At 48.4% G+C, this 14105-nt stretch overlaps 1 protein-coding gene across 1 annotated transcript in view; it reads right to left on the reverse strand.

Annotated features, from left to right (window-relative positions):
• Positions 1-14105, reverse strand: part of ttn.1 (titin, tandem duplicate 1) — a 144833-nt gene that overhangs the window by 15995 nt on the left and 114733 nt on the right. Inside the window, exons 158-177 of the mRNA XM_089003514.1 lie at positions 13760-14056; positions 12811-13398; positions 12433-12735; positions 12052-12348; positions 11681-11968; positions 11276-11581; positions 10843-11145; positions 10457-10762; positions 8621-10384; positions 7809-8102; positions 7446-7730; positions 7061-7360; positions 4908-6974; positions 4523-4825; positions 4142-4447; positions 2498-2788; positions 2124-2423; positions 1424-1729; positions 1044-1346; positions 242-523 (exon numbers count right to left, since the gene is read on the reverse strand). Of these exons, the coding sequence (XP_088859640.1) occupies positions 242-523; positions 1044-1346; positions 1424-1729; positions 2124-2423; positions 2498-2788; positions 4142-4447; positions 4523-4825; positions 4908-6974; positions 7061-7360; positions 7446-7730; positions 7809-8102; positions 8621-10384; positions 10457-10762; positions 10843-11145; positions 11276-11581; positions 11681-11968; positions 12052-12348; positions 12433-12735; positions 12811-13398; positions 13760-14056 (9489 nt within the window). The remainder of the gene's footprint in view (positions 1-241; positions 524-1043; positions 1347-1423; positions 1730-2123; positions 2424-2497; positions 2789-4141; positions 4448-4522; positions 4826-4907; positions 6975-7060; positions 7361-7445; positions 7731-7808; positions 8103-8620; positions 10385-10456; positions 10763-10842; positions 11146-11275; positions 11582-11680; positions 11969-12051; positions 12349-12432; positions 12736-12810; positions 13399-13759; positions 14057-14105) is intronic.

Here is a 14105-nt window from a genome sequence, read left to right on the forward strand (position 1 = left end):
TGGCGCATCCCAAGAGATGGTGGCGGATTCTTTGGTCAGTTCCTTCAGCTTGATCGCTCCTGTTGGTCCTGGTGTGTCTACAATTCGAAAAAAAAAGTTGACTGTTTCCATCAAGCATTCCTGATTAGTCTGAATCATGACATATTAGATTACATTAGATGATGCTAGATTAGATTATCCTTTATTAAGTCTCACAGTGGATAAATGTATGCATCAACTCATGACATGGTCGTCCACTTACCGTAGACTTTGACAAGAATATCGACTTGTTGTTTCCCGGCAGAGTTCTGGGCCACCAGCGTGTATTTTCCAGCATCGTATCGGTGGACCTTGTCAATGATGAGTGTGGTTGACTTTTGGGTGACCTCGATGAAGCCTCGGTTGTTCAGGTCAACGCCAGGCTTGCTCCAAATGACTGTTGGAGCAGGACGACCGCTAACATTGACAAAGAGACGCAGAGAACTGCCGGCACGCAGACAGATGGTCTTCTTCAGGTCATCGTGGAGCTCAAAGTCAGGAGTTTCTATTGGGTCAAGATCACGATCAGAGAGCGTGTTCAGCTGCTTTGCGTGGAAAAGTGTCACACCAAATCTTAACTAAAGGTCTACTAGCTTGCGCACTTTCTTTCTGTCTTTCTGTCATCGTTCGCACGAAAAAAAATGATATGATTCTAATCAAAAGGGCATATGGCGTCACACATGCGCACTACGGCGCTGACGTGTGTACGCCTTTGAAGTGCGCCTTTCAACCCTTTGATGTCTTTGATGTCTTTCAAGTCAGCCTGACACATTCCCACGCAGGCAAAGGGTTTATAAGTAGCCAGCGCGGGACAGAGAGATCGGAGAATCACTCAGGACTCAGACACACACACACACGCAGACTCGCACAGACCCGCACAGCGTCGGACGGAGTTCACAGAACGACTTGCTCGACTCCACGCCACGATCAAGCTCTGGGATACATCTGTGTGTCACTTGCCTGGGAGATCTGACAACGAACCTACTTACAAATAAAGAGAAACATCGAACTCTTTAGGCACGTACCAATTCTTTCCACTGGCTCTGTTTCAACACAAGCCTCACTGAAGTCTCCAGTACCATTGACGTTGAGACTGGCCACTCGGAAGCGATACTTCTTCCCGGAGCAAAGTCCGGTCACCGTGTGTTCCGAAGTACGGAGTGTCTTCTCGTGGGCTTTTGTCCACTCCTCCGTCCCAGCTTGCTGCATTTCCAATATGTAGCCAAGCACATCGGCTCCTCCATCTTCCACAGGGCGGGACCAGGCCAGGCTAATGCTGTCAGCATGGGTGTCAGTGATACGAGGTAGCGAGGGGGCAGATGGGGTGACTAAGAGAGAGATTTTACAAGCAGACATCAGCGGCCACAATTGCTGGACGTGTCACTAAAAATTGAATCGAACTTACACGTTGGCTCTCTGCAGACAACATAGAGAGAAAGCTCACTGGGCTCACTCTCTCCGGCTTTGTTGATGGCAGTCACCCTGAACTGGTAGCTGTTGCCTTTGGTCAAAGCCGACACCTTCAATCTGGTCTCAAGATAAGATCCGCTTATGTTCACCTTCACCCAGCGGGCGCTCTTCTTCTCACGCCTCTCCACCAGATAATGGACCAACGGAGTGCCGCCATCGCTCTCAGGCTTCAGCCACTCGATGGTCACAAAGTCCTTTCCAGACACAAGGATCTCCGGTGCGCTTGGTGCAGTTGGCACAGCTGTAAAAGGATTGGATTGGATTGGATTTGCCTTTATTAGTCTCACAGTGGAGAAATTTACATTTCACAGCAGCAAAGTGATGGTGGTGGTGTTCATGTTGAAATGAACACCTCCAGCAGGCGGAGGTTATCATAGCGATTATTGCCGCAAGGTGGAATGTGGAGTTACCGTCGCTTTTTTGCCACCAGGACTACAAACCCACAATACTGTTTTTTTAACATGCAGGAAAACCATGAGCAAAAACCTCAATCGTTCAAATACCTAGGTATTTGAACACCTACACTGTCTGTAAGTAAATAATCTGCTTTAAATTAAAAACCTCAACCGCATACGACATCATCCGAAAAAAAAAATCTGCATTTGTCAGAAATTTTGCTGGACGGGAACACTCACTGAAAGTGTTTCTGGCAATCATAGGCTGAGAGAGAAGTGGGACTCCGGGGCCATACTTGTTGATTCCCCGGACTCTGAACAAGTATTCTGTGTTCTTGACAAGTCCGGTGATGCCACAGGTTAGCTCCTTGCACTCTGCATTCATGAAAACCCAGTTCAGTCTGTTGGTGTCCCTCCTCTCGACAAGGTAGTGGGACACCTGGTCACCACCGTCCTCCAAAGGTGGCTTCCAGCTCAGTGTGCACGACTCTTCTGTGATCTTGCTGATTTCGATGTGGCCTTCACACACTCCCGGGGTGTCTAGAAACATTTGTCACAGTTTTGTTAGTCACCTCCTCGTCTACAAAAGGATTTTGAATGCATACACTACTCACCAAGGACTTTGACGTTGACCTCGACAGTCTTTGTCCCACTCACGTTCCTGACGGTGAGGATATACTTGCCGGTATCATCTCTGTCACAGAACTTGATGATGGCCGTTGCCCGGATGGGCGTGTATCGCAAGTGGTACTTCTCACATAACTCCAGTTCCCTGCTGCCCTTCCACCAGGAGGCTTTGGGGTCAGGCCTGCCACCCACTGCAGCATCAAGAACCAGATCGGATCCGGCTCTCACCGTAACAACTTCAAACAGGAGTTTGCCATCCAGCTGAGCCTTTGGAGGTTCTGTCATAAAATATCAGCATCTTTATTTGACACTCGCTGCATCCGCACGGGCATTTCATCATAATAAGAAGACATTTTAATAATAATAATCCATTTCATTTCTAAGCGCCATTCAAAACTCTCAAAGTCACGATACAATCACAGGATACGTTTTTTTTCTGTGTGTGATCAGTGGCAGTCACCTGCGCCAGCGTTCACTCAACCCGGAAGTAACTCAAATAGATAGAAAGCTAGCTCGCTAGCTAATGGATAGCTAATAAATAATAATAATAATCCATTTCATTTCTAAGTGCCATTCAAAACTCTCAAGGCCACGTTACAATCACAGGTTAAGTTTTTTTTTCTGTGGGTGAGCAGGGGCAGCCACACGCGGCAGCGTTCACTCAACCCGGAAGTAACTCAAATGGATAGAAAGCTAGCTAGCTAGGGGATAGCTAATAATTTATTGATAAGCGCCTTTCAAAACACCCAAGGGCACTTTACAATCAAAAATTACAATGTAACAATAAACACCAGAAGTAAAAATGATCAAATAAAAACATACTTGGCAATAAAGATGATTCTGATTCTGATTCTGATTCTGAAAAGAGCAAATAAAACTAAACTAAAACTAGACTGTGAATGTGATTTTAAACAGATGGGGTTTCCAAGTGGAATTAGAAGGTGGGAAGAGAGTCAGTATTTGGCATGTTGGGTGGGAGTGGTTTCCAGATTTTGGGAGCAGAGCAGCTGAAAGCTCTACACCCCATTGTGTTGAGACGGCCACAAAGAGGTTGAGGCAGGATGAGGACCCGAGGGACCGAGAGGGAACGGAAATTTGAAGATCCGATAGATTAAAGTTATGGATGGCTTTACATGTCTATCGAAGTATATTGAATTTGATTCTGAGTTTGACAGGGAGCCGGTGGAGCTGCTGGAAAGGAGGAAGGAGGTGGTTTTTGTGATGAATTCTGGACTACTTGGAGTTGATATAGGCTTTTTTGATGGACAGCGAGATGAAGTGAATTGCAATCATCAATACGGGAGGTGACGAGACTGTGGATAAGGATGGCATTGGTGTGCGGGCTGAGAGAGGGACAGAGACCATTGATATTACGTTGGGGGAAATATGTCGTCCGGGTTAGGTTATTTGTGGAAAGATAGTGAGCTATCGAGGATGACACCCAGGCTCTTGACCTGAAAGGAAAAGGGGGACACAGTGGAACTATCAACAGTGAGGGGAAAACAGTTGGCTTTGTGCAGGGTGGATTTGGTACAGATGAGGAGAAGCTCCATTTTTTCGCTGTGAAGTTTGAGGAAGTTATGGGTAAAATGTGTCACATTTCTGACATCAGATCTTCCCAAATAACTCACCAAAGTCAGTCTTGCACTGCACAGAACCGGTGGAAAGTGATGGGGCGCTAAATACTTGGTTGGCATTCTTGGCAATGACTCTGAACTCGTAGGGTTCTCCTTCTCCCAGGGCGGTAACAGTGTAGAACGTGTCGGTCACATTGGTGTAGTTACATTTCAGCCAGCGACCCTCACCGGTCAAAGTGAATGGTTTACGCTCAATGATGTAGCCGACGATCGGACTGCCACCGTCATTAAGCGGTGGCAGCCATTTGAGGGATACCGTCGTCCTGGTTACATTTGTCACTTCTGGCTTTGTTGGCGGGTCTAAAAATGCAAATGTTGAGCCTTATCAGTTGGAGGTTGGAAGCAAACAACATTTGTGAAGCGATCAGTACTCACCGACGGAGTTTTGGGCAACTGCTCTTTTGGAAGCTTCGCTGGCCTTGCTCAGACCGGCACTGTTCATAGCATAAACTCGGAACTGGTACTCTAGGCTTTCGACAAGGTCTTCCACCTTATAAAAGCACTCAAAGCACGGGATCTTGTTTTCCCTCACCCAGAGAATATTGTTTCTCTCCTTCTTCTCAATCCAGTAACCTGTCACCTTGCTGCCGCCGTCGTGGTAGGGCTCCTCCCACTTCAATGTCATTGTCTTGGCAGAGACGTTCAAGACGCACGGCCTTGTTGGGGGTCCGGGTGGTGCTGTCACAATCAAACATGAAGCTTATGAGCCATTGTGTGATCCAAAGTGTTGTTATGATTCAGGTTGCAGAATTGCACTTACTGTAAGGATGCTCCGCAACGATGGTCTCGGACTCGGTCGGCTTACTGACACCAAATCTGTTCTCGGCAGAGACCCTGAAGGTGTATTGCATGTACTTGGTCAGGTGATTGACATGGAGAGACGTGCGCTTAACACTGGAGTTGATCAGCTGCCAGGCACTGGAACCAGATTCACGCTTCTCCGCAATATAGTTGGTGATGTCGGTGCCGCCATCATCCTCCGGTGCGTCCCAGGTCATGACGCAGGATTCAGAGGTGATATTTGAGATTTCGACAGGCCCCAGTGGAGGACTAGGTCGACCTGTGACATTCACGTCAATCGTAAAGGTCTTGGTTCCGGCAACATTCTCCAGGGTCAAGTAGTATTTTCCACCATCACCCCTCATGGCATCCTTGACGGATATGCTGGTTCTGTTTTTGGTCACTTTAATGGAAACTCGCTCAGAGTTCTTCAACTTCATCTCCTCCAGCCTCCAAGTTACCGTGGGAGCAGGCCTCCCACTAATCGGAACGTCAATTGTGAAGACGCTGCCAGATCTGCATGTGATCAGCTGGTTGCTGATTTCACTGAGATCAGCAGCAGGTTGGATGTGTGGCTCTCTCACCAACACTGGAGCTGGAGTTTCTCTGGGTCTGCTGAGGCCAGATTCATTCCTAGCTTTCACACGGAAGTGATATTCATCTCCCTTGTTGAGCTTTTCGACCACATAGGAGAGGTTCTTGGTGTTGCCAACCACAAACCATTTTTCTGTCCCTTTTAGCCTACACTCGACGGCATAACACTGGACACGGCTGCCACCGTCGTGCTCCGGCTTCAGCCAGGTCAGCGACACAGAGGTGTCTGTGGTATCGACAATGTCCATTCTCTTTGGCGGTGCTGGCTCAGCAGTGGCAACGACTGGTTCTGTCAGCTCTATTGGCTCACCAACACCATGCTGGTTCTCTGCGGAAACCCTGAAGAAGTATGGCACTCCCTCTAGGAGATCCTGGATTTTCATGATATGGTGAGTGCATTTGCCCCCAGACTGCTGCCAAGTGCGACGGGTCGCCTCACGTCTCTCGACAATGTAATGGTGAATTCGAGCTCCGCCATCATTGAGTGGCGGCTGCCATGAAAGTGTGACTGAGCCTCTGGACACCTCTTGGAAGACTAAGGCCTGAGGAGCTCCGGGAGTGTCCATGATTCTCACGGTGAAAGTAATGGCCTTGCTCCCGCTGCTGTTCTCCAGATTGACCGTGTATTTGCCTGAGTCATTTCGAGAGCACTTTTCAATCCGAAGAATAGTGCTGCCCTCCCCAGTTGTGACCTCTGACATCGCACCCAGCGTTCCTTCTTCTTTCAGCCAGGTGGCGACCGGGACAGGCTTCCCTCTGAATTGGACACCGAGCTTGACTGAACCGCCAGCTTTGACAATATGCGTTTGCTTGAAAGTGGCATCAATGTCCACCTCAGGCGGTGCGACTCTGTCGATGGCCTGAGCCGGTTCTAACATAGTCATGTCCTCACCTCTCCCAACTTGATTTACAGCTGCAACTCGGAACTTGTACTCAACCCCACCGTGTAGACCCGTCACTGTGTACTGTGTTTGTGTCGCCAGCTCTACGTTTATTCTGCTCCAATCAAGATCATCGCCCTTGGCCATCTCAACAATGTAGCCAAGGATATCAGAACCTCCATCGTCTGCAGGTTTGGTCCATTCCAGACTGATAGAGCTATTTGTGGAATCATACGCACAGACCACAGACGGAGCACAGGGGATGTCCTTTGGCCCGACAGCCTTAATGGGCAGGGAGATATTGCTCGGAGAACCAATACCAGCGTCATTCACAGCACTGACCCTGAACTCATATTCTACATCCTCGGTGAGATGAGGAACCATGTGAGCACATTCAGTGATAGGCTTCTTTGAAAGCACCCGGTAGAAGCGAACAGTTTTCTTCTCCCGTTTTTCCAGAATGTAGTAATGAATGGGGCTTCCACCATCAGATGTCGGAGGAGTCCAGGCTAGTGTGATGCTTTCCCCTGTGACCTTGGTAGCATCGGGAGTGCCTGGAGGATCGGGGACAGCTGGGAAGAAATTGTGAAGGGGACACATGTGAAGAGCAAGAGAAATCGGATTTTGTCAAATGAAAAAGGTCAATCTCGGGACTCACTGTATTGCAGCTGTGCAATAACGGGACAGGATTCCAGTGGTCTGCCCACACCAAACTTGTTCACAGCTGAAACCCTGAACTGGTATTCATTGATCTTCATGAGTTTGGTCGCAGCAAAGGTGCACTCCTGACAGTCATCGGACACTAACGCCCATGAGATCTTGGATGTTTCGCGCTTCTCGACGATGTAGTGTGAAATTTCTGAGCAGCCATCGTTTTCAGGCGGGTTCCAGGACAGAGTGCATCCACCTTCTGAGATCTCGCTGAACACGATAGGTCCCACCGGCTCTCCAGGTGTGTCTGCGTCACATAAGAGAGTTCAGGTTTGAAGTCGTGAAATCCCTCATACTATTCTAAACCGTCATAAACAGGGAAAACTGCGCACCTTGTACTTGAACCAGGAGGTCCTCCTTTTTGCTGCCCGATCCATTGATGGCTTCAACGGTGTAGAGACCGCGGTGAGTACGGTCAGCATCTCTGATGAAAAGAGTGCTGTATCCAGAAACGTTGATGATATCCATCATCTTTTTGGTGATTTCCACACCATCTCTGTACCACACCACCTTGGGCACAGGCCGTCCGGTGATGGCCACCTTCACTTTGATGTTGTCGCCCGCTTTGACAGTCAAACCCGCGAAATAATCCGGCCCAAATTCAATGTGAGGAGCGGCTGGATTTGGAGAAAAGGCATTCAGTTGAGTGGATGAAAAATCAATAATCATTTCATGGCCGATTTATCTTTGCTTACCATTCTCGCTTCGGACCACAATCAAACCAGAGGAGTTGGACGGGGCGCTGACGACTCCAATAGCATTTCTGGCGATCACCCTGAACTCGTAGCGCTCATTCATTGTCAAGCCGGTCACAGTGTGCTGGCAGTCTTGCACATCAGTCAAGTTGGCCTTGAACCAACGACCCTGGCCCTGACGTTTCTCAATGTTGTAGCCAGTAATCTTACTCCCGCCGTCACGTTTGGGAGGATCCCACTTTAGCGTGATTGAATCACTGGTCACATCAGTGTAGTCAGGCTGGCCTGGAGGATCTGAAAGACACAAGCGCATCAACACGTTAATGCAATGCAGCAGTAAAGCCAACAAATAATATAGAACAAACAATTATTAAATGGATTATTATTATTATTATTATTATTATTATTATTATCATTATTATTATTATCTGTTCGCTAGCTATTAGCTTTCTATTCGCTACCAAATAGCTATCAATTCGCTAGCTATTAGCTATCTATTGGCTAGAAACCTTTTATCTATTTGAGTTAGTTCTGGGTTGAGTGAACGCTGGCGCATTTTGCTGCCGCTGCTCACCCACAGAAAAACTTAGCCTGTGAAGGGTAAAGTGACCTTGAGAGTTTTGAAAGGCGCTTAGAAATGTGTTTGATCTTATGTGTTGTGATTAATCATTTCATTCAGCGTTTTTTATTAAGCGCCTTGTTACAGAAAAAGCGCTTGGTTAGTCAGGGTGTATTGTATCATTTGTCTGGCGATAGCGCTCGTGAAGTGATTGGTCATTGTCGGTCAGCCTACGGCCAAAGTTGGAACTCACCGACAGGACTGACGGCCATCATGTGCTTGCTCTCATCACTCATTCGGCTGCAGCCGGCATCATTCTGTGCATACACTCTGAACGAGTACTCAAGGCCTTCAATGAGACCCAGGATCCTGTAATCGGTGTCTTTGATGAGCACCGTGTTGACCTTCTGCCAAATGATGCTGTTTTTTTCCCTTTTCTCCACATGGAAGCCCTGGATGGGGGTGCCGCCATCATAAATGGGCTTCTCCCACTGGATTGTCATGCCGTCATTGGTGACGTTATATACAAGGGGTCGGCCTGGCGGGCCCGGGGGCCTGAACTGGTGCTTGGCTACTATCATCTGTGAGACCAGAGGTTCACTGACTCCATATCTGTTCTCAGCACAAACTCTGAATTGATATTGAACACCCTTGACCAGGTTGGGGACTTTGAACTGAGTTCCTTCCACCCTGGAACAAGCCATCTTCCAGTCAGGCTGAGAAGTGTCGCGCTTCTCAACAGTATAGCAGTCGATGTCTCCACCACCATCATCGTTGGGCTCATCCCAGGAGATCATGATGCTTTCCGCCCTTACTTCCTCCAGGCGGATGGGTCCGAGGGGCTTGGATGGAGGTCCAAGGGTAATGACGTGGACGTGGAAGGACTTACGGTTGATTCGGTTGTCAAGAGTAAGTGTGAATTTACCCTCGTTCTCTTTCCTCACATTCTTGATCATTAGCGTGGCTTTGTTGTCTGTTTTCCTGAAGCGAATTTGATCGCTTTCCTTCAAAGGAAGGTTGTCCTTCAGCCACAAGACCAGTGGTTTTGGTTTACCTCTATATGGCAGCTCAATATGGACATTGTGACCCAAGCGAACACGGATTCTTCCATCAGGGTAATCTGCGAGGCTCGCTTCCGGTGTTATGACATAGTCAACGACTTTGATTGGCCCGATTTTCACAAAGTCACCCTGCCCCTTTTCATTCCGAGCAGCAACTCTGAAGAGCATCTCGGAGTGCTCCTTTAACTGTTTGACCTCAAACTCGCAGAGTCGGCTCATTCCTCCGAGCGCCCAGTCCTCGTCTGCGACTTTCTTTTCAATGATGTAGTCGGTGATGATGCTGCCGCCGTCATAATCCGGCTTAACCCACTGCAGCGTGACGGATGTCTTTGACGAATCCTTCATAGAAACATCTTTGACTGGTCCGGGAGTCTCTGTGCACTTCACTGGCTCAAGTGTTTCGCATGGTTCTCCGACACCGTTCTCATTCTCAGCGAGTACACGGAAATAGAAAGAGGTCTTTTCAGAAAGATCTTCAATGGTACAGGTCATATCGGTGCATTTGCTTGTGACTGTAGAGTAGGATCTCTTTGAAGAGTCCCTCTTCTCCACAATGTAGTTGGTGATTTCAGCGCCACCGTCGAGGAGCGGTGCCTCCCAGCAAAGTGTGACTTTTCCACGGGCTACATCTTTCAGTGTCAGTTTCCTGCATTGAGATGGAGAGTCCTGGACCTTCACGGACAAGGTGAGTGTTTTGGGCTCTCCGACACCGTTCTCAATCCTGACTGTATATTTTCCAGTGTCGAGCTTGGTGACCGCACGCAAAACAAGGACCGTGGTGGTGTCGCAGTGGTGGAATTCGTAAGAGGGATTGTTGTCAATGCATTCGTCTCCTTTGCTCCAGGAAGCATCGGGACATGGTCGACCCTTCAAAGGCACAGAGAGCTCCACATCTTTGCCAGCCTTCACAATGTAGTGAGTTCTCATGGCCACGTCTGAGTCAATCTGGGCCTCCTCTGTGAAAAAGATGGAATTTTTTAGTCATTTAAAAAAATGAAGAAATTTCTCAAGTCTGCAAAGTCACTTACCCAGGATATCTTTCGCCTGTACGGGCTCCGTCATCTCTAGAGGTTCCCCACGGCCAGCGCAGTTGACAGCAGAAACTCGGAAGAAGTAGTTCACGTCCGGCTTTAAGTCATGTACAGTATGTTCGGTTATCTTGACCGCACCCTTTGAAGTAACCATCGCCCAATCTTCCTCTCCCTCCACTCGTTTCTCCACCATGTAGCTGGTCACCTCGCTGCCTCCATTCCACTCGGGCTTGGACCAACTCAATGTTATTGAGGTCTTTGTAGAATCCATCACCTTCAGCTTGCAAGGCTCATCTGGAGCATCTGCGAGCCAAACGGCATAATCGGCCCAGGTGGTCTTCGATACTCATTTTGGAAGTCGGTCGATCTCTTTGGTCACTTACCAACAGGATCTGAGGCCCGATAGAAGTCGGATACATCAGAGAAGGGACCTTCTCCGGCCTGGTTAATGGCACAGACACGATACTGGTACTCATTTCCTTCGGTCAGATGGTAGACAGTCTGTTTGTTGTCACGAATGGGGTCGTTGTAAACTCGGATCCAGCGCAAACTCTTTTTGTCGCGCCTCTCCAAGTAGTAGCCAGTAACCATGCTGCCCCCGTCCACACCTGGGCTTTCCCATTCCACCACCATCGAGGTTTTAGTGATGATGTTCACCTCAGGTGTCTGTGGCTGTCCCGGAGTCACTGACGGAAATGCAGAAAGAGCAGATGTGTGATTACTTTGTGTTTCGTCCGATTGGTGGCAGAAGACCGAAGATAACGTGTCTCGATTGTGAAACCGAATGCGAAAACAGGCCTGCATCCCAAAGCTTACCGAAAGCGTCCTTGGCAAGAACAGCTTCCGACTCCAGTGGCTCTCCCACCCCATACTTGTTCACAGCCATGACCCGGAACACATATTCATTTCCTCGTAGCAGTTTTCCAACGGAGATGTACGTCTGCTCATGTTGCTCCGAGACTGTCGACCAAACCACCCTGCTGGTTTCACGCTTCTCGACGATGTAGTGCGTCACTTTGGAACCGCCCTGATCGGCCTCACAGACAGGCTCCCAGCGGAAGGTCATTCTGTCAGCCGTAATCAGGTTAAAACTGATGCAGCCGGCTGGGGGTCCGGGTTTGTCTAAGGAGAGATGAAAAAGGATCGTAATTTAGCAAAAAGAACCGAAGGACGAGCGGACACTTCAAAGGCAAGATAATCAGAGCAAGGTCGTCAGAATACCGAGGATTTCAACCATAATTGAGGCAGTTGCTGAGCCCAAGCTGTTTTTTATCTTGATCTGATACGAGCCGGTATGTCGGCGGGTTGCATCCTTGATCAGGATGGCCGCCCAATCGCTTGTGTTTTCCAGACATAAGGAAGAAGAAGTGACCAGCTCCATTCCATTTTTGAGCCACTCGATCCTTGGCTGAGGTTTGGCGATGATTCCGACTCTGATTTTAACTGAAGTTCCAGCTTTGTACTGAACCACATCCAGATACTCTGGAGGAAGGTCGATGGCTGGAGCACCTGCATAACAATGTATTGACAACATTCACGATGCCTTGCGTGTTTCTTCACACCTTCAAGAAGGAATGAAGATAAGCACTCACCATGCGCATCGATACAATTGACCGGGCCCGCGATGAGAGAAGGATTACTAACAGAGCCGACGGCATTCTTTGCATACACTCTGAACTCATATGACTCGTCCTGGTTCAGCCCCGACACTGTGAAGGTCATGTCAAGGATATTGGTGAAGTTGGCCTTCACCCATCTGCCACTGGCTGCTTCCCTCCTTTCCACACTGTATCCGGTGATCTTACTGCCACCATCGTATGGTGGCCTCTGCCAGGAGAGGCTGACTGAGTTCTTTGTGACTTCGGTGACTTGGACGTTTGCGGGAGGCTCTGTGATTGAAAAGTTAGAAGGAGGCCAGATTACGCCGTGGGGAAAAGGAAGCCCCAAATATATGACTGAGAAGTACTACTTACCACATGCATCAATAGCCAGCACCTCTTCTGATGTCTTGCTCGTCTTTCCGATGCCAGCAGCATTTTCAGCTGCCACCTTGAACTCGTAGATGAGACCCGGGCAGATGTTGGTGACCCGGAGCTGATTTCCTGGTATTGCCGTTTTATTGATCTTTTGCCACAGGATACTGCTCCGTTCTTTCATCTGAAGGTGGTATCCAGTCACAGGATTGCCGCCGTCGCTGACCGGTTCGTTCCAGCAGACGGTCAGGTTATCTCGACACACAAAACTAACCCAAGGGGTGGACGGAGGTCCAGGGAAGGCTGGAAATCAAAGAATAGCATTTGAAAAATTGAATTGGTCAAAGCTAATTCACCTTCTTAGTCCCGTTGACTTACTGAATGGAAGCTTGATCATAACTGGTTTGCTGTCAATGTGGTTGCTGATACCGTAGCGGTTCTGAGCCTTAATTCTGAACTGATATTCTTCCCCTTTGGTCAGTTTTGTCAGCTTGATTTCGCTTCTTGCAATGTTAGTTGACACCTCTGTCCAGGTAGGTGTGCTAGTTTCCCGTTTCAGGAGGACATAATTGGTAACAGGACTGCCACCATCATACTCTGGTGCAGCCCATTTCAAGTGCACTGTAGTTTCTCCAACCTCCCCGATCTCCACAGGTCCAACAGGAGGCCCCGGTCTATCCAGTACAATGAAGTTGATGTAGATCTTGGTAGCACCACCAGGGTTTGAGGCAGTTACTTCGTATTTTCCAGCGTCACTTGCCACGCTTTCATTCAGGGTGATACTTAAGCTGTCAGGAGTAACTTCAGTCAGTAGTCTTTTGGATCCCTTAATGACAACATTGTTCTTTGACAGAGTCACTTTAGGCATTGGCTTGCCAGTAAGTGGTAGGTCAAAGGTTAGGTTGGATCCAGCTCTGACGTAAACAGTGTTCTTAGGGTAGTTCTTCAAATCAAACTCGGGAGCTTCTGTTGAAATTCAAGCAAGACTTTGATGAGCAAGAAAAAGGAATTTGCAAAAAGTAGGGTCATTTTTTTACAGCCAAGACTTGGCATTACCTATACAGACAGTATCTAGAGCTGCACAGATTCCCGCACAATGGTTTGCTGTAGATCACAGGTGTCAAATTCCGGTCCTCGAGGGCCGCCATCCTACATATCTCCCTGTTGCAACGCACCTGATTCAAGGGAACAGGCTCAATGCCTGTTCCCTTGAATCAGGTGCGACTTGGAAAACATGTATGACGGCGGTCCTCGAGGACCAGAGTTTGACACCCCTGCTGTAGATTGTAAAACATGCCAACATTCACAGAGACGGAAGATAACTTACCATGGACCTCCTTGACAATAACTGGCACAATCATTTCTTTTGGTTCACTTAATCCAGCATGGTTCTCAGCTCGCACTCTGAAGAAGTATTCAGAGCCTTCTCTCAGGCTTTTGATAGTGTGACTCGTGGTCCTCACTGTGGCGCATTTGACCCATTTGGTCATGCCCTTCTCCAGAGCATCAATGAGGTAACCCTTCACTCGACTCCCACCGTCATACTCGGGACGTGTCCAGGAAATTGTCACGCTGTCTTTTGTGATGTTTGCGACTCCGAGTTTCGTGGGGACCCCTGGCACCTCTGAGACGCAAAAGCAGACCATTGAAAATACCTTATATTTTGCACACAT

This window comes from Hippocampus bargibanti, linkage group LG08 (genome assembly GCF_051943395.1).
Source record: "Hippocampus bargibanti isolate YZ-2025 linkage group LG08, ASM5194339v1, whole genome shotgun sequence".
NCBI classification, from domain to species: domain Eukaryota; kingdom Metazoa; phylum Chordata; class Actinopteri; order Syngnathiformes; family Syngnathidae; genus Hippocampus; species Hippocampus bargibanti.